The 26368-nt window shown below is 42.3% G+C and overlaps 1 protein-coding gene across 1 annotated transcript in view; it reads left to right on the forward strand.

Annotated features, from left to right (window-relative positions):
- Nucleotides 1–25535, forward strand: part of LOC134626066 (Na(+)/H(+) exchange regulatory cofactor NHE-RF1-like) — a 28038-nt gene extending 2503 nt beyond the window's left edge. The window contains exons 2-6 of the mRNA XM_063471559.1: nucleotides 16402–16578; nucleotides 19311–19464; nucleotides 21309–21352; nucleotides 24026–24145; nucleotides 24235–25535. Coding sequence (XP_063327629.1) covers nucleotides 16402–16578; nucleotides 19311–19464; nucleotides 21309–21352; nucleotides 24026–24145; nucleotides 24235–24372 — 633 coding nt within the window. The 3' untranslated portion in view covers nucleotides 24373–25535. The remainder of the gene's footprint in view (nucleotides 1–16401; nucleotides 16579–19310; nucleotides 19465–21308; nucleotides 21353–24025; nucleotides 24146–24234) is intronic.
- The last annotated feature ends 833 nt before the right edge of the window (nucleotides 25536–26368 follow it).

The following is a 26368-nucleotide window of genomic DNA, read 5'->3' on the forward strand; positions in this document are numbered from 1 at the left end:
TTCAGGAATCATGACCTGGTTACTCAAAACAAAACAAAGAAACAAAAAACCCAGACTCTGTTGTCAGCAGTTTCATGTAGGAACTAGTTTCTTGCTAACAAACTTCACTTGCCAACCATATTGCCATGCAGAGGGACGAAGCTGTGACAGTGTGAGAAGATGCCAACTCCATGTGGACTGCAAGTTTAGCTAGCTCCACCTGTCTTTTGTTGGTAGATTATGATGATAATAAACTTTATTTGTATAATACTTATCAGAACCAGTGATAAACAGAGTTTCTCAAAAACACATAATAAACAAACGATAGATTCAATAAAGAATCTCGAGTAAAGAATAAATTGAAATAAACTTAAAATGCAAAAATTAAAGTGGAGCCATTAAACCCGGTGTAGTATGGTGATGCTTGGATACAACTTGTCTGGACCAACAGTAAGAATTTCTGTTATCTGAATTTAAAGTCAATAATATTTGCATTCATGTCCATTTCTTGGTGTTGATTAGAGAGTTGTTAAGTTCAGAGAGGTTTGTTGAGTCTGTGGACTTGATTGGTTGATAGAGCGGTTTGTCATCAACGTAATGAAGGGATGAAAGAAGGATGGGCCCCGTAATAGACCCATAAGGACTCCAGAGTCACCGGTGTAAACAAAAAACCAATTCAGTTGGTCAGATATGAGCTAAATCACTGCATCCCAATGCTGCAGCCTCACAAACAAAACTTTATGGCCTGCTTTATCAAATGCCGCACTTAATTCAAGCGCTATGAGAATGGAGCACTGTTAGCAGTAATAAATAGTCTTCGGGAAAGGTTTTGCTATAAAAGATAACTTTTGCATCAAGGCCAGATTTATTCTTTTACATGCTAAAAAAAATAACTGATTACTGATTAACAGCACTCCAAAACCAGAGAAAAAATATGTAACCAGATCTGTTAACCATGTTATTTTGATTATAGATGGCTAATGTTTTTCTGTAAATGAGTAAAAATGCCTTCACCAGAAGAGCAGTCCAGTTACACTGCTTGGTAAACCCGAAGAGATGCAGCAACAAAACCAAGTGGAGCATAAAGCGATTGGTTGTCTAGATGAAATCAATGAAATTATTCATCTGTTCTCAAAAATCTGACGCTCATGCTCAACTGACACAGTGTTGCATTTATCATAATGCATGTATATATATATATATATTTTTTCTCTTGTACCCGCAGTATAATGACAGCATTCACATACCCAGAGCATGCAGGACTTTTCTGGAAACATGTTTCTGGTATTTATTTAAGATTCTTTTTTTTCCCCCCTCACATGAAAATAGCAACAGCCTACGCTTGTGCACAGCACTTGAGCACTGCTCAGTTATGTTGTTTGTCCTAGGAATATACAGCGATTGTTCCTGTGTTTACTCTCGATAGTCTCCACAGATGGCCTAATGGAGCTGTGGCAGTGCGGTGCACGCTGGCACGCAAACCAGCGGGAAACAAACGACAGCACTCCTAACAAATTCATTCTCACCACTCGGATCTTTTATTCCAGCTGTCTCCCAGAGTTTAACATACGGAGGATCTGGAGTGAGTAGGGAGCCTAGCTGAAATTTCTGTTTTTGTGTAAAGGCACAAACCACAGGCTGAGGAAGTAACTTGGGGACACAGTAGAGTGTATGAGAGTGTAAATTGGACTCAAGGGATGCTGTTTAAAGTCTGCTTGCTTCTACGTTGCATTCACAGGCACCCTCAGGGTGTTTTTGGCATTGACTTTACTGTTTCTGGAATTTTCTTCCTACATCCTGTCCGGCATTCCTGTCCCGAGTCCCGTTGCCAAGCCAATAACACACACACACACACACAGCCTTGAAAAACACAGTGTTGGTTTAGCGGCCACACGGACACTCCGCCTGTCTGGCTTCATCTTTGAAGCGACACAAAAGAGGGTTCGAAGAACAACGCCCTCCCCGGAAGCTGAGGAGCCCCAGTTTCCATGGTTACACTGATGGCGCTTGTGTGCAGTTTGTGTGAAGTTGGTGCGTGTGTATATATATGTGCGAGGATGGAGGTAGGCGAGAGTGAGAAAGCGAGGTGTGAAAAACTGGATGAGCAGAGATGAAGGTCGAAGTGATCAGCTCGGCCGCTGTCGTCAGCGGCGAACAAAACACACGGAGGGGGGGGGGAAGCAAAACACATCAGCTGTTCCAAAGGTCGTCGTTTTGTTTACCAGGCAGTAAAATTTTTACCCTGCTATTGTGGAGGTCAGTGAAGTGTGCCCAATACGGTCTTCTCTGAGCTCTTGCTGCAAAACTTGTGGGGATGAGAGAGTATTTCTTCTGGCGGCGTTTGAGCGATTGAGGTGGTTGTATAACATCCCATCAAAACTGGAGCTGAAACAATCAGCCAGTTATTTGCTCAGTCAACACAAAGATTTATTAGCACCTGCTGTATTTTTGACAATTTGATGTTCTTAGTCATTTTTCTCACTCACTGGAATAAAATCATGAGCTGTGGGAAAATGAGATTTTCTTTTTTAAGAATTTGTTTTAAGATGACGTTTATCTAACGTGGACTGCAGGGAGAGAGAGCACGGGAGTGGGATATTTTGAGGACTTGACTGCTTGCTTAAGCCCGACTTTAAACACTAATTAGAGGGAGAGGCAGGACCGCTAGTGTCGGATGTAATTGACTGAACCTAGTTGAGATTGTATACAGAGGAAAGTGTGTGTGTGTGTGTGTGTGTGTGTGTGTGTAAGTACAGCCGACAGAAACCACACAGACTGCTGAAGCCTAAATTGAGCCGAGAAAGGGACTCGTCTATTGATGTGCTGGCTGTTTGTCACTTCTCTCTCCTCTAATCTGGACTTTCATATAAAACCTGCTCATTAAAGACCTTTCCTGAACATATGTGTTGTTTTTTTGTTTTTTAATGCAGTCCGTACATAGAAAGCACAGTTCTCAGGATAACATGTTGTGTGGGAGGACTTAATCTATATTTGTATGTTCTCCACTGTGTGGCCTGCAGTGCTGGATTTGCATAGCTCTTTTTAATAGTTTTTTCAGCAAAGACACGAAACTCTCGCTTCCGCCCCCAGCAGCAGAACTTCCACTAAAGGTTTTGTGATTTGTATCTACACGTTTAAAAGACGTGATTTGTCTTTCATTCACTGACATCTGATGTAACGCCTTCAGAGGCAGATGCTGGGTAAATTTAACTTTCTCTTAATAGATCAGTAGTCAGCTTGCTGTGATCGTTTGTCATGCAGTTGAGGCTGAAACGGCCACACCTACACTGACTCTTTGAGCCAGCATAGTTAGGGCTGTGATTCTGGCTGCTTGCGGGCGTCTAGTGGAGTCTTGGCCTGTGCTCAGTTCCTGGGAAGTTTGTGCTGGTTTCCTGTCATTGTTGTTGGTGAAGGATTCTACCACCTCGTCATCGTGATCCTCTGTCCACCCAAACCCCCCCTCCTCGTGGGCAGCAAGAAGACTCTCAGCAGCTTAGTGCAGAGTAAACTGTGGTCTAAACGCTGGGGAAGCAATCTCACCATTGCTTGGCAGTGAAAAGGGCACATACATGCAACATTACGAGTGCTAATGCAGCCCAGATGAATAGGGATCTCCCAGGGGTGGACACTGAGTTATGGTTCTAAGTAAACGGTGCGTCCAGCTGATAAGTTGTATGTTAGTCAGTCTGATTATCTTTGTGACAAAGCCAGGTATTGTTCAAGGCTGTGTTTGGCCAATGAATTGCACGTCATTGTGTTTGTCTGACAGGATCAGATATTCTCCATGATTCATTCTGACCGACTGACGTTTGCTCATGCGCCCGGGCATGTCTTTGCGTTTCTATTTGTTCTGTGTGGGTGCTTTCATGTGTGTGCGCAAGCTGGTTTTTTACGCCCCTGTGTGAGAAAGTTCGGGAGTCACCCTTCTCTGCCCTTTTGTTTGCTAGATATGTGGGGCGGAGGATGTCATGTTCTTCATCGTGTTTCATCTCGGAGATCTCTGTATTTGTGAGCTTAACGACTTTCCCGCTGCGTGTTTGTTTATGCGAAACTAGAAGTGCAATATCAACAAATCATTAATAATGTGGACACAGCAGCAGAAACATTCATGACCTCTTATGGTCATCTGTAGCTGCTACATAAAGATAAATGACCCACACTCCACAGAATTGTATCAGGCAGTTGCCAAGGAGCCATTGAGTCAAATCTAGTCAATCCAGTTCACTTCAGTTTTATTTATATAGCTCCAAATCATAACAACAGTCCCCTCATATTGCTTTATATTGTAAGGTAAAGACCTTGGAATAATACAGAGAAAACACCAACAATAAACTCCTGTGACCAAGCACTTTGGCGACTGTGGGAAGGAAAAACTCCCTTTTAACAGGAAGAACCCTCCAGCAGAACCAGGCTAAGGGAGAGGCGGCCATCTGAGGTGATGGGAGGAAGAAAGGAAAAAAGACACACTGTGGAAGAGAGCCAATAATAATAAATAATTAATAGAAATAACTACAGTGGAACCCCGACTTACGAATACCCCATTTAACGAAAAATTCAAGTTACGAAGGCACTTAACGGCAATATTTCTGCCCGTGTTACGGCAAAATGTCCGCGTAATGAAATCCGCTGGCTCTGATTGGCTGAACCCACAATGCCCACAATGCCTTCCGAATCATGTGACAACCCCCTTGGCTTTCGTACTTGCGCTTCGCTGTTCCACTTGAACGACGTATTGTTGTTGCAGTTAGCAATTAGCCTATAGCCTATCGTTCACTCAAAAGGTGCGATGGGTGACTTACGAAAATTTTCCACTTACGAAAGACCCTCAGGAGCGAATTAATTTCGTAAGTCAGGGTTCCACTGTAATGATTAAATGCAGAGTCCTATATAAACACATAGTGAGTTAAAAAGAAAGCCCCCAGCAGTTTAAGCCTATTGCAGCATAACTAAGGGAGTTGAGTAACTGATCGTTTTAAGCTTTTTATTTAAGACAGACAGCAAAAAACAAACAAACATATTTTCTATGTTTTCTGACTCTTATTTCGCAGCTGAGCTCAAGTGGTCATTCAAGGAACTGCAGTTTTCTGCACTCTAGTATTAATTTCTTGGTTAATTGCCTCTATAATGTTAAGTAAAAATGTTAAAGTGAATAACCAAAAATGGCAATATGGATCCATTTAGTGTTTTAGTAACCGCTGCTGGGCGCTACCACTGAGCACACTTTACCCACTCATCTATTATCAGGCAGCTTTCATTTGAGACGGTGTTTTTGTGTAATTTAAGGGTGGGAATCGCATGAAACTCGAAAGTATTTTATCACATAATGCTGCCCAAGATGACGAGAGTATCAGGAATGTTTTGCAAGGCAGTCACATTGCAGTTTGTTGCAATATCTGTTCAAGAGTAAGGCGAGGAAAGCAAACAGCAGCCCAAGGAAAGGAAATGAAGGTAGAGAGCAGCGATTGGAGGGCGTGCAACAAAGGCCCCGTCAGTACTCCTCAACCTGGGAAATTGCCACGGTTTCGTTTTTTTAACCCACAGGCCATCAGGGTAAATGAGCATTAGCTTTCTTAATGCCAGCACATGTTCATATACCCCATTGTTTAAATGTCAGACAATCATGAACTGGTAAAAGGAAAAAACTGTCAGGCAGCACTCCGGTGTAAGCGTCTGCAGTAAAGTTGGATCAGCAGCACACTGTTGTATTGATCGTGGAGGTAATAAATAATCAATGGCGTCAGTGTATCACGCAATTAACGGCGCTCTGTTTCACTGAAACCTTTGTGACACCAGCCAAACAACGACGCCACTGTCCCCGACAGCCAAGGCCACTGTGGCCCAGGTCAGGGGTGGAACCTGAACCCTTACTGTGTGGGTGTGTGGGTGGTTTGGTCGCTGCCTGGCGATTGGGTCCCGTGGGATACTGGATGGAGACTCTACAATGTCACATTCCATTTCGCTCTCCATTCTGCTGAAGGTTCACCACCCCGGCCGGACAATGAGCCGAGGCGCCGCGCCCTGCTGGGGGCGGAGGGGGAAATGACTCGTTGCGCACCCTGAAATAAACCCCCTTCCCAAAGCACAAGGTCCTCTCCACCCCCGCCACCCTCAGAGGGAGTTAATACACTTAAGCAGCGCAAATATCCATTTAAACAATCTCACGCTGTCTTTTTCATAAATAAAATCCTAAATATATCGTGTTGGCGAGGTCATCTTAAGAGGTTGACTCCAATTTTCTGAACCGTTTTTCACATTTTAGGCTCAAAGTTAAACTTAAAAGTCCATCTAAGTAATAATGAAACATCAGGTGGTTAAAATCAGCAGTTTCTAATGTACTGAGACCTCTACACACAATTTTGGTTACTTGTGATGATGATGATGATGGTGATAGTGTTTCTGTGGCTAGCACACATGACAAACATACAATAGACCTTTCCTGTGCAGCTCTGACGAGAGACAGCCCTTCCTGGGCTAATTTTAAAGTTTGCTTACATTTACTTGTCAGGGAGAGACAAGAGGGGAGAGAAATGAATTTAGAAGATTGCTTTTCTTAACTAAGTGTGGCTTTAATAATGTGACGCAGCCCCTTGGCATGTTTTGAGTGATAACAATGAGCCAGAATTTCTTTTTTACTTTTTTATGTGGCCTTGAGCAGTAGCTCTGCAGGCTTTCTGAAGGTCTTTCAAAGTTTTTTTTTTTTTTATTATACATTGGATGCTTTTTCACTCATTTTCAGTCCAGTCCTTGTACCTGACCATTTTCAGACTAATGTATATATATATTTTTTGTTTTTATTAATTTATTAAGCCCCTTAACAACAACCTGTGTATTATTCAAGTGTAAAAAGGCACCTAAGTGACATTCTGGCCACTTTGTTACTACCAACAAAAACACATCATTTGTTCCCATTTCTTTAGCTCAATCTACATGTATATCAAAGATAACACCCTTTCACGGGCTTAAAATAGCATTTGAGCACCAATGAGGTGATTCCAAAAGAACTCCTAGCTGCAAACATGGCATATCTCAGCAGGGTGTGCAATGTGTGCTTGAAAAATTTGAGGAAAGTGGACACTGGAGAAGGACACAACAAAACAAAAGAAAGAATTGGCAGACCTAGAACAGCATCTAAAAGTCATGTCCTTAAGAAAAAGGAAAAATGTCCTGTTTCTTGACTGTTCTTCAAAAAACCTGGAGAAATATTTCTGACAACTGCTTAAAAAAATGACCAAGCTGCACGAGAGAGTTTGTGTTGAAGAACAGAGGTGGTCATACCAAATGTTGACCTTCAAACTCGTTGTGTTTGCGCATGTTTCAATAAATCACTGGACCTATTTCCCATTTTCCTACAGCAAAATAAAAAGAGATTAGTGGTGGCTTGAGACTTTTGCGCACTACTATACAGTCTCACGTACAAAAGTACAACACACTGAATACATGAGATGAGATAATGAAGTTCAAAATATTTTCCCTAGCAGGCTGTCGTCAGTATGTACTATATAAGGTGATTTCATCATCATATGGCTTCGACTCACATCTGCATGTTCTGCTTTGTGAGAGCCAAATTTAAAAGTAAAGCCCTCTGACACCTTTTTTATGTTCTATACTTACTCCTCCCTTCCTCTTGGTGCATTTTCTTATAACCACACCAACTGCTGTGTATGTATGCATATTTGTACGTGAGAGGTCAGACTTGGTTTGTTGGGCTCGTGCGGCACTCAGGTCCGCAGGGGTGGAGGGTCAAGGACAGGAAGACTGGCTGAGGAGATAAAACCGTGTTGATTTGCGATGGAACAAACCATCTGGCTGATCTGATGCAACTGTGAGTTTAAAACTGAGGACTGAAGGGTGGACGAACAACAAAAACCTCTCGAGCAAAGCCAGAACCTTCACTTTAACATTTTCAAAGACGCTGAAGTGAAGTCTAGGCCCCTCTGGTATCTTATCAGTGCGTGTACCCCTGCTGTGTTGACTAACATTACCGTTCTGTTTTCAGGACTTCCCCCAAAGAGTTCATCGTAACGGGAACCCTCTGTAAAACCTTTCTTTGCTATCTTTTGTACAGCTAGTTTGTCCCATCCTCAAATGGAAGTGGGGGGGGGGGGGGGACAGTAGGGTGCTTTGTTCAGCTCTCCACTTGCCTCCCAGCTGGTTTAATGATCCAGCTTGAAACCCAACACCCCTATCCTGCCTGAGAGAGTGGTGCGCTCCATACACTCAAGAGGACAAAACTTGTGCCGTGGTTAAAAAGGAACCAGGTTTGCATCAAACATTAATTAAGTCTGCCCTTGAGGCTGTTAATCTCCGTTAGAAACTACACATGACAATCACAAGGAACTGGGAGGTCAGCAGTATGTCGCGTCACTGTGTAACCACGATGCCTGGCAGCGTGTCGTTTTAGTGCTTATTAGTTATGCTGATCAAAGAGGCCAAACTCATGGGAGAGCTTCCCCCACTCTCAGTAAAACGACAGGGGGTATGAAGTAATCAGCAAAAAGATGAAAGAGTGACCGCTTTAGATGACATCTGCATTCAGAGCCCAGCTGAGTGTGACAGGTTGCAGTTGATCATTTGCAGGACTTGAGTTTTATTGGATGTCATCAGCAGTCGACAGCAGCTGCTTGGGTAGGAGAACAGTTTATGTAATAGGAAATTTCAACATGCAGGCTTTTTTTTTTTTTTTTTTTTTGTCCTGAGTATGTGAAACAAACAAAAAAAAGAGTAGTTGAGTTGCGCAGGAATGACACAAGCCTACAGTAATAGATGGTCCTGCATGTGTGCTTCTTTATTGAGGCCTGTAGTTAGACATCAAACATTGGTTAAGTGCAGGGAAAATATGAAGTAACTGAGTGGCAAGGCTTTCTTATTCTCTCACACACACACACACACACACACACACACACACACACACACACACACACACACACATACACACTGATAGCGCTTTCCAGCAGCTCTCCTCTGTCGAACAGCATCTGAACTCTCTGGGCCGAGTAAGAAGGCGATAAACACGATGTATGGGTGTCACCGAGGTCTCTCAAAAGATCCAAATCACTCAGTCTGGTTTGTCACTCAGCTGTTGTTACCTCTAAGGTAAAAATGAGGACCCCGAGTGCCGCCTGATATTTAATCAATTTAAGTTATTATAGAAACTCCGGGGCTCTGTAGATGCCAGTGTGTGCCTCCTGCTTTTTCCCAAACAGAAATATCTTGGCCACTATTGGATAGATTCCCCCCCATCCCCCCCACCCTCTTCCCCTCCAAGCTGAATCGTAATGACTCTGATGATCCCCTGACTTTTATTCCAATGTCATCATCAGGTAAACATTCCTGTTTGTCCAGTACTTTGTTTTTATGGCTACGCACTGTAAAACTAATGCCGTTCCCATCGCACTCGTCTTTACAATATGCTGACTGTAGCAGAGGCAAACCGCAGATTTATAGCTTCACAGGATTTTTTTATTTGTTTGTTATTTTGAAGCAAGAGGTCGACCATATTTGGACTGGAGGGTGGAATGCTAAGGTGTCGGCTAATGCTAAGAAGCTTGGTTAGCAAGGAACATCCACTAACTGTAGGAGTGCATTGCTTAGACACAGTCCTAGAAACTGATTGGCAACTACTTGGCAACCAGTGGTGACTAAGGAATAATATTTATTCCCTGACCAGTTGAGTGGCTGCTGAAAGTTGCTGGCAGTCATTGCATGAAATTGGTTGCAAAGAGGTATAAAGTGCCTCTTGGTAAACATGATTGGCTTGATCACTAGCAGGATGCTGCGGTCACCCATAGTTTCCATGGAAGATACTAACTTGGCTTGAAAAAGTGCCATTTCCATTACACTTTTTCAAGTTTGACTACCGCTCAGTGGTTAGGTGATGAGTGTCGGCAACGTCCGTGCAAGCTATGGGTGACCATAAGCAATCATCATCTTATGGTGCAGCACCCTCTTTCCAACCAGTTTCACCTAAACTCTAGCAAACGCCAGACAGGGAATACTAATTTTTTCCCTAGTGATTGAAGCTTACCAGGCAGTAACTAGCCGGCCTGTGTGACTGGGGCATAAAATAACACGAAAACCTCATTCATAAAAACACACACACTTCTCGTGTGAACTGTTAGTACTATTAACGTCACAGCAAGCAATAATATTTGTAAGATAATAGCATTGAAAGGGCTCTAAAGCCACTACTGTCATACTGACTAGAATTACAGCAAAGAGTGATACTGTATATGTCATCCTGTGAGTAGATCACCCTTACCTAAACCTATTATAGGGCTTGATTTGAATCATAACAATGAGTTTGTACAAAACCAACAAAAAAAGTCTTATAATGTCCTCCAATAACACACTGCTCCAGTGAGTGACCTTTAAAGAGTTAATTTTATATGAGTGAAGTGCGCTTTCCATATAGTTTTTTTTTTTTTTTATTACGGCGAAAAATTACTTTCAGATAGCAAAACAATGGCTATAAACTTTTTTATTTCTACCTTAAACTTTGGGGTTTTAACATGCATATTTATGGCAATTGACGCTTTTTAGAGCCGGACTCAAGTTGCCATTAAAGGAACTGCAGTTTGCGCCATTTTGTTTTTAAGCTGCTTGAGTAACTATTGCCTACTTAACGTCAGCTAGCATCTAATATAACGTTTGCTTCTACAAAAATATGAGCACGAAACCATAAGATTACTGCGTTAGTTTGCCAGTTTAAGTTTCTTTCATATCTAAATAAAACTTATAGATAAGAGAGCTTCATTTTCAGCATCATCTCCTCCCCATGTGATTTTTAAGTGCTGCCTGTTGCCTGTGAGTTGAACTTTGCCATCATGTCTTATCTCCTGGTTATCACAGCTTCCTGAGGAAAGCCAGAAACAAGTCTTAAAGAGGGCCACGCAAATCTGGGTGGGGGGATCTGTTAAAAAAGCTCGATAAGAAACCTCTAAAAGCGGCTGCGTTGTGAGGCAGCTGTGTGACTCAGAAGTGTGGTTTTGGAATATTAAAATGGGACCTCGTATTGTCTCGGAGTTATTGGTATTCAAAGCAAGATAGAAGCTGCTCTCTCGCACACTCGCACACACGAGTCGCCTGGAAGAAGGTGTGTGAGAGTGAAAACCAGCCGGCAGCAGCTGGGAAGCAGGGTTTTTTTTTTCTTTCTTTCTTTTTTTTTTTCAATAGAGATTTCTCTAGATGCAAACAAATATTATGCAACTACCTTCCTACTAACAAAAAATGGTTTGGCTTTGTGTGGACTGCCCAGTGTTACTTAACTGAGTGTTGATGCTGTTTCAGTAACAGCGGCTACAAGTGGTTTAATAACTACTAGATTATGTGAAGTAACGTGTTATTTTATCACGTTTAAAAGTCAGCTCATGGTCAGTTTGCTTATCAGAAATTATGTCAGTGTTTTATTGCTGGAAATCACAATACGACGTCACACCTGCTGTGAATAACCCTGGTATCATGGGATTTATCAGTCCCACCCCTGTGTTGTACAAACTTAGCATGTTTGTCAGGTTTTCCTATTTGCCCTCCTTTCTTCCTTCTTTTTTTCAGCACAGGTAAAAAATAAAATAAAATAAAAGACAAACAAACAAGAAAAATTGGGCTTTTATGGAAATGGTTTCCACAGCCTTCCTGAATGTGTGCAGCTTTTCCATGATTCCTGATTTCTATGCTGTGTGCACACTACAGGTGACAAACTGATGTAGACTGAAAAGAGTTCAGATCTGCAGCCAGTTGCTTCTACACAGATAGCATGAGGTCAGATTAGCTCTTCTGGGCATTTTAATGAAAGTGGTTTCATTTATTAACATACGGCGGCACATCCTGGTGGCATTTCTGTTTCATTCTGAGAAGTAAAGGCAGCACAGGGGGAAGCATACTGAGGAAAGATGTGTCAACATTTCCTGTTCGGCACTTCTCTCCTTAAAGGGAAAGTGTGTGTCACTTTGAGAGTGTGTGTTCATCTTGAGACACACTTTTTCTTTTTTTGTTATCCAAAGAGAAGTTGTTTACACAACAGAAAAACTTGACTGTAAAGTAACAGTGACAGTCAGAAATCTTCATGATGGCAAAACAACATGACAAAGTCATAAATGAAAATATTGGTAGTTAGAGAAAAGGACCTTTTTCAGGGGTGTGATGATGTCATGTGTTTCACATTAGGAAAGGTTCGAAAATTCTTTGGCTTTACTGTAAGCAGGCAAAATCTGAGGAAGCAGCACGTTAAAAAAGATTTAATCAAAGACTGTATATGAAAGATGGCTATCATGATGCCCTCTAATCCTTTTTTTTTTTCTTTTTTCTTTTTTTTTCTTAACCCTGATGTGATGGCAACCTGCCCGCACAGGACGAGAGAGGCAAGGTCCACTCTGGACATGGGACAGGTCGCCAGTCTATCACAGGGCTAACAACCACCATTTAGCCTAGCATACATGTCTTTGGAGTGTGTTGGGGGTGGGGTGTAGTCAGATTACTGTAGAGAACCCACACAGGCATGTACAGCTTTATGCTGAACAAGAAAACACCATCCACTGTGTCATGGTACAACCAAACCCTGGGCATGAACCTGTCACACCCCCATTAATACTTCAGTGTAAACAGGTTTAAAAGTCATGACAGGGACATCAGCTGTGAAAACTAGGAGGCTGAGTACTTTTGCTTTTTGTTTTGCTTTTTTTATTCAATTGAGCTGAAAATGAGGATTTTTCTGTGAAACTGGGTGTTTTAACATTTCAGTATATTGGGATTGACTTGTTTTTGGAGCGACTGTTTTACTTAGGCATTATATTCCTGTCCTGAAGGTTGCTTAAATGGGCTGTAATAGTGAAACTCTCCATTCCTTTAGTGTAAAGAACTTGAACCTGAGATATCTCGATATAAGGAAAAAGTGCAATTTCAACAGTACATCTCAGAACCTTTGAAACTGTACTTCATAAAGAAAAACTGCTGTAGTAAATGAAAGTAATCACTTACTACTATCATTTACAACACTTTGGGCTCAGTTATAAGAAACAAATGTAAAATTACAGAGAAAGATCTGAAAGCTAGACTGTCCTCTAATTATAACACAAATTGTTTGTTAATTAACAGAAATGCCACCATCTACTGGAAGTTTTTTCTAGTAGATGGTAAAAAAGAAAACTGTAATTTCTCTGTCATTTAATTCTTTATCTATTACTTATTTACTTTGGTTTAGTATGAATGGTCATGCGGGAGGTCTGTATCAGTAGGCAAAGTTGTTAAAGTTATGAAAATACAGTTAAAAGTCCTCAATTAATCCCGGCTTTCACATTTTTCTAAAGCCGTGCAGTGGGCCAGATTGGATTCTTTACAGGGCCAATTCTGGCCAGCAGGCTTTATGTTTGACACCTCTTTGATTGGATTAATTTATTTTTCCTACCACATATTATGCGCTTGGACTGGGAAGTGCCCTAATCCAAGTAAAGTCAGGCCAAGAGAAAGGGAAGACACAACTTCACAGTTCAGCATATCGCTCTGATTTAACCACGGGTCTCAGCTGGTTATACCAGGAAGAGCAGCGGTATGAGAGAGTGAGGGAGTTTACACAACATGCCATGAATGTTAAGTACTGTGGGCCCAGTGTATCTGCACCTCATTTTGTAACCGATCATCAGATTTTTATCAGTAGTGAAACTGATAACAAGTAATATGAGTAAAGCGTAGCAGCAGCAGCATAATCACACACACACACACACACACTTGGCATCTTCAGTTGTCCTCCTGGCTCGTGTGTGTTCAGCAGATTCCACAGATTTCAGACCCGCGTGGAGATTCCTCGGCCCTCCACTCCTCTCTGATACAATTCTCCCTTGTTGTTCCTGCCAGAGACTCTCTCACCCTCTCTTCCCTAAGCAGGAACTGCTAATGTCAGCCAGAGCACCAGATGATGAGATTCAGGCCCATGTGACGCTTCGATGTGTCTGAATGACACTCGATATTTTCACCCACTTTTGGGTTTTTTTTTTTTCTTTTAAATGGCACATGGTGAACTGAGTGACTGTGGATCACACAGACTCAGAGCTCTTACATCCAGTAGATGATAACTTGTAATCACATTTGTGGTGAGAGCCAGCCTTTTTATACAGATAAAGCCTCTCTCTGCCACCGCACAAAAGAACAGCGCATAGAGCTCTCTTATTCAGGATTTAAGAATGAGGGAAGGTCAGTAATGAGAAACACCGAGCCACCAATTCAGACACGGTCTCCAATTTTCCCTTTAGTCTCTACTTTTAAAAGCCTCTGTTAAATTTATAGGACTTGCAAGGGAGGGCTCCCTTTTCCTTTTAGCTTGGGTGTAACTCCAGAAGATAAAGGTTAAGCAATGCGCAAATTTTTTTGTGTGTAAGTGGTTTCATCACAGCGTGTTGAAACTGTTGCTCTTATCGGGAGCACATTTGATCGGTAGCGTGCACGTTCCGCTGCACGATGGGGCTCTCGAAAGAGACAAAGATGGCCAGTCTGCATCACTGATGAGAACAGACAGCGCAGTTTACAGAAGTGCCTTCACATTTAAGACATCGTTCTGTATCTGCAACTCTGTGTGTGGTGTGACGTATCCTGTTTTTGTTGCGCTATCTTGTATCTTGGTTGCTTAGTGTAGACACATCCTGTGGAGGACAGTTTCTTGCATTATTCAAGTGAACATTATCCTTTAACGTGTATACAAAACGATTACTAATGGAGTGGAAAGGAAATGATAAATATGTATGTTTGGGGCTGACTGCCAGTCGATGGATTTTACACTATTAGTTTAACGTGGAATGACGGTGGTAAATATTGAGTTTGAGCTCCAATTGTTGTTTCTATTTATGATCATAAACTCTTACAGCTCACATGCATACAAGATTCTCTTAATCTTCTCATCTAATGTTATGATAGAAATGAAAAGGGAACATTTCCCCCTAATAGTTTAAGCTGTGCTTTCAAGGCAGACGTGGCGCTGTAATATAAATGGTATAATTCTGCAGAAATGAACCTTTTTCTGCTTCAGCACACAAACAGCTCGCAGGAGGCAGAGCATCTTTATGCATTACTCCCCCCTCAAATGAAACTCATTTTTCAGATGATGCATTAACTCTTTGTTGTACTCATCGCCTGTTTCCCTGAAGTGGGCAAAGTTCCTGTGCTGATGAACACGAGTGTGGTGCAGGAGGTTTGCTGTTGTCAGATCACGTGATTTCTAGGATGTGGAAGTTCCTTGTTTTGGAGCCACCAGTGTTCATAGTTTCCTTTTTAATTCCTCTATTTTGTATATAATTTACATGCATTCAGTTCTTGTTTTTTTTCCTTTAGGTTTTAATAGGAAACATGTGTCTCTTGACATGAAACATGTTTCCCACCTGGAAAATAGATGTTATCTTTTTTCAGGCGCTTTATGTAGGGGTGGCAGAGGTGGGATGCACGCTGGATCAGAATAATTGGTTTACATAATGCAGTGAAGTCATTCGGTTCTGCTGTGGAGTTTTATTATGACAGGAACTGTTGAGTCAGACTGCCTCGGTTATTATCATGTCCACTGTTCAGCGATATTTAAAAGGGATTTTAATCAATAAGGCCTCTGCAAGAACTTCCTGCAGAAAAGCGAGTCATTCATACCTGATTTTTATTTATAGAGCTGGCTCATTGTCTTCCAGGGTACAGTTGATCAAGGGCAGGGGAGCACAGCACAGCCGCTCTGATGTGGAGGGAGTGTCAGGTCAGATTTGGTCACGGTGACAAAGATTACCCTGACCAGTGCTCCTGTATGTCGCTGTTTTGACCTCTTTGATGACAAAGCCTTTAAAGTTCTCCTTTTGCTAAATAAGGAAACTGCTTCATCCATACAGCGGAAGGGAGGTTCTGGGACCGAGCTCCAGTTTTGTTTTTTGTTTTTTTTTTTTTCCCCTGAATGACAATATGGCTCTAACTCTTCCTGCCATCCCAGAAACAGGACAGGACATGGGAGAGAGGGGAGGCGGTCAGAGGTCAACACCCAGCTTCCATTGTCCTGCAGACCCCGAAATGAGTTAGGTTGTGGACCGGAACCGGTCCCTTCCTTAGAGCCACCCCCCTGCCTCCCTCGGTTTTTCTCGAAAAACCTTCCCAGCAGACCTCCAATCACATGCCTCCGAGACCCCTTTCCTTCCTGTTGAGCAAACAGAGTCACGTGGGCTGAAACAGTGGCTGTAGTTTACTCTTGATTATCAAAAACACAGCAGACAACAAACCAGCATGCAGCAGGCAGCTGCATGTTCAACCTGGGCTCTATATTCATGGTTAACGACTCACTGGAGCTCTCTGTGATCTTTGTGCCTCTTGTTCTTGCTGAACAGACACCCATGGTGGAGGTATTTTCATGAACATGTTGGTATACCCTGTGCATGTCACATGCATGTTGTTTACATCCGATGTCTCTCCCTCCAGGAGCAAGAGGTGCGCGCTGAACTGCGGCCACGTCTCTGCGTGATCCAGCGAGGCACCAGCGGATATGGCTTCAACCTGCACAGTGAGCGGGCGCGGCCGGGACAGTACATCAGAGCTGTGGATGAAGACTCTCCAGCAGAAAGGGCAGGCCTGCTGCCCAAAGACAGGATAGTAGAGGTAAAGTGAGAGCGTGCGGGCTGTATCTCAGTAACATAAAACATTTTTATCTGCTAGGAACAAAAAATATTATCTGACTAGTTTTGTTAGTCTGAAAAAAGTTTGAAAATTTTTGAAAAAGGTGCCAAATAGTTACAAAGTGCTTTGTTATTCATGAGAAGCAGCTTATTATGAGCCTTTCAAGCTCCCTAAAAATATCCCTGCATTGTATCCTGATTAGTCTGCCATACTTCCGCTGTATACAGCCTCCACTGTTTTTCTTTGTAGTTGGATAAAAATAGAGAATAATTGTGTAGCGTGTAATCAGGCCTCACCTAAAACCTGGTTGGAGATGGAGACCTTTGTTCACGTTCAATAATTCAAGTTTTTTATCTCATTTATATTTAAAATGTTTGTCATGTGTTGCAATCTTTGTTAGTATCAGTTTCCTCTTTGTCTGCTCAGCCGTGGAAACCCTTGCCATGAAGCTCCCAGTACAGTTTTTTGTGCTGATGTTAATATCAGGAGGGTTTAAACTATACCGTTATTGAGCCACCAGAGCGTGTGTGGTCTTTACGCACTATCAGTGTAACTTTACGCGGTCTGCCACTTTGAGGCTGAGCTGCTGTGGTTTCTAAACACATCCACTATGCAGTAATACTACTTACAGCTTATCCCGAAATATCTAGGAGGGAAGAAATTTCAAAAACGAATTGCCTACAGCGTATGCAAAAATGAATCTATGTTTCAAAGATGGAAAATAACTGATTACATAAACAGACTGGTTAACTCGAAAAAAAAAAAAAAACCTCCAAAAAAACCAAACTAAAGCTGCCTTCAAACGTGAACTTCCCAAAATGTCAGGAGAACACGACCATCAAACACGGCCTGAAGCAGTCTTTCTCCTGTGTGCAGGATTGCATGAGGTCATTTCTTTCTCACTGCTGGAAAAACTTGGTTTGTTTTTACGACAGGGAGCCTGAACAGATCATGAAGGTGGCAGGACACGGAGCATCCACTCACTGTGAATTCACTGCACTGTTACCTGTATTATTTTCACATCGGTGTGTTTTAGTGTCGTGCAGACTTTGCATGATACTAAAATGCATCTTTTTTTTAAGGTTTCTCCCTGACCAAATCTACCATACCCTGCAGAAAACGAATCCACAAAAGTATATGCAGATCATTTTTTTTCTCACCTTTATAAATCTGTTTGTAAGCATGGCGCTCTGCATGCGAACTATGCATGCCCATGCATGAGCCTGTTTCCCACTCATTATAATGATTTCACCCTTATTTATCATCTGCATATGAAATTCTGTTTGCATTAATTTTTATGAAATGTAAAAATTAGAAATTAGAAACCCCCCTTTTTTTGCAGATGTTATCAGCTGTAAACAATCGGAGTAAAGGAGCCAGGCAAAGGCATAAAAGAAATAATCAGATCAGCAAAAGCAGACCTTTATGCACTGCCTAGACAAAAATAATAATAGCCTGACAAAATAAGTACACACTAAATTATTCACAATGTCGCTTGGGAATTATGCACGAGGTACCCACATTCTCACCGCACGGTATTCCCATAAATGAGGTGATGTGAACACTGCACTCAGAACTGAAGAGTTGTTATCGTTTCCAAAAGTTTACTGTGTGTTTCGGGGAATATGATGTGAACTAACAGCCGCCGTGTGAGGTCTTTGATCCTTCAGAGGGCTCGACTGTAACGGCCTCACACTGAAATAATCGGCTTTTAAAAAGTCCTGATGTCGGTCTGCCTCATTAGTGAAGACACGGGCATCTTTGTATGATCTGCAAAGTATAAATGCAAAAAATATATATATTTATACAGTTTGATGAGAAGCAGGAAAAAACATCTGGTCCGAGTGAACGGACTCTTTCTGTGCAGTACTTAAAAACACTATCAGAGCAAAGTATCGTCTTCTGACGCGAAGGACGCACGCCTCCTCTCACTCTCCCTTTAGAAGTGAATAGAATTTATAACAGAGTAAAGGAGAAAAGGATTAAAAGGACTACAGGGTCTGCATGGGAGTCTTTAGAGGGGCTTCCAGTCCCTGAGAGGTGCCCCAGACAGCCACACCACCCACTGAGCTCCGGGGCTTTGTGAGGAGCCGACAGCCATTGTTACTGCTGTTAGTGGCCGAGCAGCTATTGTCCGGCTTCCTCTGTAGGACTGGCTTTGACGTGCAGGTCCACCCTGTGACCTAAACGCGCGCACACACACACACACACACACACACACACACACACACACTCACTCCCTTCATATTTCACATGCTTTCCCATAGAGATTTTACACCAGAGGAGTCAGCTGGTCTTCTGGGAGACACGTGACACTTATACCAGACTTAAAGGGCAACTGTCACAGTGACGTAGGAAACAGTTTATAAATATATACAGACATATATATGAGAGATAATGGAAAGTTTCAGGATTCTTTGCTGAAAGTCTGTGCGTGTGCAATTGTGTGTGGACACACAGGATTTCCTGCCGTGGAGCCTTTGGCAAACAAACCGATAATATTCAGGGGAAAAAAAAAAATTCCTGACAGTGATGAAGTTTGTTCACTTCTGTGTGGGAATGAAGATGGACAACCACGAAAAGCAACAATGAGGACTTTTTTTGGTCATGTTTTGAAGGGTTTGCAGTCGAGCTGCAAAGTTTAAATATCTCATTCATGTCATTCTCCTAACGTCTCTCTCTTTTTTTTTTTTTCCTCTTTTTGTCTTCTTCAGGTGAACAGTATGTTGGTGGAGGGTAAGACGCATTCAGATGTCGTTGCTGCCATTAAAGCCGGCGGGCATGAGACCCGGCTGCTGGTGGTGGACCCCGAAACGGACGCCTTCTTCAAGAGGTGCCGGGTCACCCCCACCTCTGAGCACCTGACTGGTGAGAGGACGATTTCATCCTCATTGTGAGGCTTTACAAGTTGTGCAGAAGGGGTGGAGCAAATGAGTGCAATTAGCTGCTTTATCAGACATGTTACGGACACAAGCCTTCTCCTTCTGTCTTCCCAAACAAGGAGCACATTAAAACCCCGCTTTTTTTCCTCTCTCTTCGCTCGTTTCTTTCTGTCTTTCTTCTTTTGCCAAGGATCACAGAGAGACAGAGATGCTAAGCCACTTCCTGATATCTTCCCCCATGTTTTCGATCTGAAAACATCAGCCTAAGCCAACAATACTGAAGGCTTTAATGCTGAAGTTTCTCTTCTAAAGTTCATTATTACACAGCAACTTAAATAAACCACAAGTGGATAGTTTGACCCTCCCCACCCAAAAAAAAGTCAGCACATTTTGTCCTTAATCAGAGGAGTAATAGCAATAATATTTAAATATAATTACAGGCATGAGAGATGCCTGTAATTCCTTAAGGCATTGCTCGAAGACTTTCTAACTTTTCTCAGGACTGGGTGTACCCACCCAAGCCCCCAGGGGGAGCCCTAGTATAGCCTGTGACTCGGGGTCCCTCCACAGTGCAACAGCTGGTCCTCTGTGTGGGTGTGTGGTTGGCTGTGGTGCAGCGTCTGAGTGCCACTCTGCCACAGGAGATCCCCATATTAACATGATGCCACTGGCTGTTGGCATGGCAAAAGCCTGGGCACGCTCAGTAGGGAGGGGGTCAGCTGTCAGGGCCAAGGTCCTGAGTTGCTGGTATATATGACAAACCTGCTATAGATTAATGTACATCATCTACTTTAGTAGAAGAAAAGCTAGTTTCAGATTCTGTTTAGTCTGACTAGAAGTCCAAAATCCAAAAGATACTCAGATTACTTTTGTGCATCACAGCAAAAAAGGAAAACTTTAATTTAAGAAGGAGAAACCAAAACAAGTCTTTGATTGTTCTATTTTCTACCTGATGTTTGTATTAAACGTCTCATGATTATTTGAGAGTTTCTTTGTAAAATGAACTTGAGTAAAAGCATAAAGGGGCAAATTTGTACATTAGCACAATGCTTAAATAATCGTAGTTGGCTTATTCCACCTTTGCAGTCAGACCTAGTGCAGGATTAAAATAATAGCGCTCTACAGGAGAAACATTCCAGTGAGGCGTTTCCCAGGTAACTGCCTGCACTTCACTTCACATGCTGCCCACTCAGAGGGCACCTGCCTACACCGACTCTTCGTGTCAGCGCGCACACACACTCTTTCACACTCACACACACACACACACACACACACCGCAGCCCTGCTGGCCAGCACCTTTTGTTTGGTTTCCAAGGTGCCAGCTCCAAGTGGCCTCTCAGCCTGGAGCTGGATCTGTATTAGGACTTGGAGAGGCTCCTTTCAGAGTTAGGGGTGCAAACATGCTCACACACAGCAAAGACCTGAGGGCTCAAATCTCAGATTAGCTCTGAAGGAGCAGCTGATAGAAGCTACAATAACAAAAAGGCAATTCTTGGCTGTGCAGAGAAACAGAGGGATCGAAGGTAGGGGTGAGAGATGGGAATGTGGTTTGAATCTTGTTTGTGGGAAAAATAATTAAACATGGGGAAAATGTTTGACTTCAGTTTTTTGAAAGATAGCTGATCAGAGGAGGACCATCTCATAGAAGAGATGGCCCACTGGTGAATTATAGATGATCTAGAGCAGGTGCTGGCGAGATGAAAGTTGAGCTTAAGAGGAACTCTTGATCTAGGAAAGTGGAGCTCTGAAGGACAGAAGGTATCATGACAGTGCCAGGCCAGGGAGCCTGAGAGCTGATGATTAATAGTTGCTTTATTTTGTTTTTGACAGGTCCGCTGCCAGAGCCCATCATTAACGGAGGGATGGAGGAGAAGGTAAGACCCACCAGAAGCACTTAGAGGTTTGCTTTAGCAGAGAAAGTGCTCCTGCTTTAAATGCTCTGTTGCTCTTCATGTGCTGCTTAACCCAGCGGGCCAAGGCCAGGCAAGGAAAGCAGCATTCAGCTTTTGTTTCGGAGTGCTGCGCCACACGACAGAACCGAAAAGCTGCTGAAATGAGTTATTAATCGCACTTTCCTGTAATTGTGTGTGTAATTCCTGTAGAAAACTCCACCCAGTCAGCCGCCATTAACTTCAAATTATTTGCAAAAGTTTGACAGAGTAATGTACAAAATAAAAATCCTACAATAGGATTTTTTCCCTACGCACTTTGGGCTGAGGCGTGGAGAATGTCACAGCTTCCTGTAAATCCCGCCGGAGGATTTGGGTGTAATGCCGCTGAGACACAACAGTCACCGTTTACAGCAGGAGGCGAGTGAACACACTCCCAGTTAGACGAGAAATCCGTTATTCACTTAGTTACCGCCGGAAAAAACGTTATGCTTTACACCGAAAGCCACGTTTGCTTACTCACACAGCTCTTTGTTGTACCTGCCTTATATCTACACCACCCACATATGACACAGGCGGAGGAAGAACTTTCAAACTCCACACAGGCGCACAGTTTCTGTCCACTGAAACACTGGAGAGCTTTTAATTTGAAGTGGAAACAGGAAGTGTTGAGTCTTTTATAAATGGTATCTTTAACAGAGCAGCATCAGATCAAAAGTAATTAAGCGCCACCACAAGGAATAAGAAATGGGAAGCAGCGAAACATGAACATTGTTCTTAGTCTTTTAACTTTTATTGTTTAAAAATTTCAAATCCTGTTGTTACTGCTTTTATCTTTACTGGTTAAGATGATGAATAATAAAGGAAATTTTAAGTCACGGTGCCACTGAACATAGCTAGCAGGTACCAACTGTTTTTAAGGTGGATTGTGGTATTTTATGTTATGAGGAGCAATCTGTTATTAAACATAGATAGCTGGGCATTGTATCATCTGAGTGAGCGTGCTCTATGAAGACTGGTTTTGCAAGCCAGCTCGACAAAATCTTTAAAAACCCTGTTGGAGATGCCGGGTTATCAACATTCTCTTTGGAGCCAGTCTTTCTGCTCCAGCCACTGAAAACTGGCTTTAAGCTCAACAGACCAACTACTCTCACTTTATAGAAAACCTCTCTGGGCAAAAGTTACAGCGGGTGGTGGCACCAGCTTCAACCTCTGGCATTAGCTTTATTTGCTGCTAGGTTGAGACATTTAACCTAACTCTCTGTAAAGGAAACCAGATCTGCCAGCTGTAGATCGGGATAGCTGTTTTTCCCCCCGATTTCAGTGTTTATGCTAAGCTAAGCTAAGCTAATCAGCCACTTGCTTTACTGAACTACTATCTCTGGCTCCTTTTCACATCATTTCTTTTGTCATGTAAACATCCCATCTGCCCCACCTGGTCGTGGCAGATGGCTACCCCTCACTGAGCCTGGTTCTGGTTTCCTCCTGTTTAGAAAGGGAGTTCTTCCTTCCTACTGTTGCCAGGTGTTTGCTCAAAAGGGTTGTCTGATTGTTGGGCTTCTCATTGTAAGGTAAAGATCCTACAATAATACAGAGAAAAGCACCTTGAGGTGACTGCTGTTGCAATTTGGCGCTGGATAATGAGTGGTTTCAGTATTCCAGCAAATTTAGGAAAATATCAAACTATTCCTTTGAAATTCCACTGTGCGTGTGTGTGTGTGTGTGTGTGTAGCTGCGTCACAGGAATGCTTTCTGAGGGCCTCTCAAGTAACCGAGTCTTTCGTTCCCGTGTGAATACCTTAGACTTTTATGTAAATCAGGCGATGACTTGAGATAATGGCCGGGTTCGGATGAAGAGCACAAACTGAAAGAAGCTACTGTGTTTAAAAGCGGCAGCCTTTCACTTTGGGCCTTTGTCCAAAAACGCTCAAAGTGAAGCCTGACCCCGGACTTCCCGCCAGTCAGGATCTACATGTGCTGCGGTGAAGTTGCATGTTCCACGTATTGTTGCGTAACAAAAGGTCAAAGAGCTGAGAGGGGGAGGGGGGGCAGTGGGAGCAAGAGGTCAGAGAGAAATCGTCACGGAGGTGAAAGATATTTTTAGTGACCTGTAGAGCAAAAACCTAAATGCAGTCAGGATTTACAGGCTTAGTGCTGATTCTTCCTGTTATGCTGCAGGAAGGGTTAGGGTTTAAAACTCCTGCACGTTGCTGGAAAAATGAGGGAACGTTGAAAGTTTTAACCAGGAAGAATTTCTCAGATTTCACCTGTCACCACTCTTATCAAAACAAAGATTAACTTTGAGATTTTACTGATTAGATAACACTTTTTGCCCTCAGATATTTCCAGAAGTATTAAAAGCATCTTGTGTGTGCCACTAAATTGAACACATTTAACAGTAAGAAGGGACCTCAGAGCTGCGAAGTGTATTTAGTTGTTTTTACGAAAAATATTTTTAATGTGTGAAAATCCTCTTGAAAAACCTGCAACCTGTTTGTCATTCATAGGCGGAAAGTACCTTTTTTCTTAATAAGGGAAAAAATAACTAATCCAATGCTGCCTCCTTGTGGTGAGGTTTGGTATTGACAGGAATGTTGGGGAGAAGTTGGAATTTTACAAATCTTCATCAGTGATGCTCACTGGCGTTTGTGTTTGCAGGTGAACGGCAGCGTGGTGAAAGAAGCGACGAGGGACTCGAAGGTGTCCGTCAGCCCCTCCCCGTCCAACGCCTCATCTAACGCCTCGCTCACAACCCCGCCCGCAAACACCCCGCCTGAGGTAACGCCACACAGGACAACACAGAGTGCAGCACTCACTCTTGTTAGAGTTTTCCTGGTTTTCTTACTCGCTTGCTTTTCTTTCAACAGGGAGCAATCACAGACACCATCCCGGCTCTCAACCTGACGCTGCAGCAGGTCAAAGAGCTCGCCCACCAGAAACGCTCCAACAAGAGAGCCCCGCCCATGGACTGGACCAAGAAAAACGAACTCTTCAGCAACCTATAGGGCACATCACCTCACCTGAGACACACACACACAAAGCAATCAGACAGATTTTTAAAAAAAATAATTATTATTATCTTAAAGAAAAGTTCCAGCCTTTGGGTAAATTATTCCTTTTATTATGCTCTTCATGCTATTATAACCCAGATATTATGCTATAAAATGTCCTACTACCAAGAAAAGTGCATATGCCAATGAGAGAGAACTGCATGTGCGACCATGGCCATGTGTGTATGCGGGCGTAGGTTTTTCTGAGCTTGTGTGGATCAAAGAAGGAGCGCTAAGATTCCTTATCGGCCTTTTAAAAGTTTATACTAATGTTTAAAACACTGAAGTGTCTTCTGATAAAACAGCGCGACAATCAATACATTTCTCTCTGTTTTCAGGAGCAAACCTCTGGCAGTAGACCGAGTTGAACTGCTTTTCATGTCCTTAATTTCACTGGATTTCTTTTCTTTTAGCGGATATCACCATAGAGCTCTTTCTTCTCTAATTATTTCTTACATTTTGGGAAATGCTTACTGATGCCTTTTAAAACTGGAAATTGCTGTATTTTGAAGTGTGTTCTATTATAATATATGTACATATATCATATATCATGTATATTTTTTACGCATATGACTTAAATCCCACACGAACTCAACTTTAACCCTCTGTTGCAACAGTGTCGTCCTGCCACTCAACGATACCCGCGTTATCTTTTATAAAATGTGAACTGCAGCATATTATTAGTGTAACTTATACCGCCCTTATAACCATTATTGTTACTGTGAATGACTGCTCACACAGTTCACATTTTTAGCATACTGAATATTTTTATTGGAAATTAGAAATTATGAGGTTTTTTTGTTTTGTTTTGTTTTTTTACTTATTTCTGTGTAAAGAGCTATAATTGTGTAGGATTTGGATGATGTTCATAAGAGGGAGTGGCTGCGTGTCTTTTAAACTATATGCATTTGTCCAGTATTGATAAAGGCTATCATTTTAATGACTGAATTATATGAAGAGTTTTTGTAGTTTGTGTAAGCAGTAAGAGATTTCTATTCTGTAATGCGTCGATCATCTCAGCGTTATCCTGGTCTTTGAGAATAAATAAAAGTAATATACACTGCTGGTCTGTTTGGAGAAACTGTGTGTGTCTGTCATCATCAATAAACACCAGTGACTGGCAGCCACAACGTTGCCTCCACCATGTTTTGGTATATAATATGGTATACTTTGAATCGGCCGTTTCTCGCCTACTTTCCCCTCCACATCATCTGGTAAAAGATCATCTTGGTTTCGTTTTCATTTGCTGAAAGAATTTTCTCTCCTCGATTTAAGGGTTTGTTTTGGGGGTTTTTCAGTCTAATGATGAAGTCTTACTTAAAAAGTAGGAGCGTTGAATTTCAACAAATTCAACACTTTGAATGAACAACAACAGTCGCCTCAAGGCACTTTATATTGTAAGGTAGACCCTTCAATCATATGACACCCTATGAGCAAGCACTTTGGCGATGGTGAGAAGGAAAAACTCCCTTTTAACAGGAAGACACCTCCAGTAGAACCAGGCTCAGGGAGGGGCGGCCATCTGCCGCAACCAGTTGGGGTAAGAGAAGGAAGACAGGACAACAGACATGCTGTGGAAGAGAGACAGAGTTTAATAACAAGTATGATTCAGTGCAGAGAGGTCTATTAACACATAGTGAGTGAGAAAGGTGACTGAAGAAGAAACACTCAATGCATCATGGGAATCCTCCAGCAGTCTGAACCTATTGCAGCATTACTAAGGGAGGATTCAGGGTCACCTGATCCAGCCCTAACTATATGCTTTAGCAACAAGAAAAGTTTGAAGCCTGATCTTAAAAGTAGAGTTTGTGTCTGAATCCAAACTGGAAGCTGGTTCCTCACATACCATTTTTAAATACTCTAGGAACCAGAGAGTGTTTGTAAAATTGTGTGTAAAATATCTGTAACTTGTAAACAGTTTATATAATACTGAAACCCCAGCAGCTAGATC

The sequence above is a fragment of the Pelmatolapia mariae genome, linkage group LG4, assembly GCF_036321145.2.
Source record: "Pelmatolapia mariae isolate MD_Pm_ZW linkage group LG4, Pm_UMD_F_2, whole genome shotgun sequence".
NCBI lineage: Eukaryota > Metazoa > Chordata > Actinopteri > Cichliformes > Cichlidae > Pelmatolapia > Pelmatolapia mariae.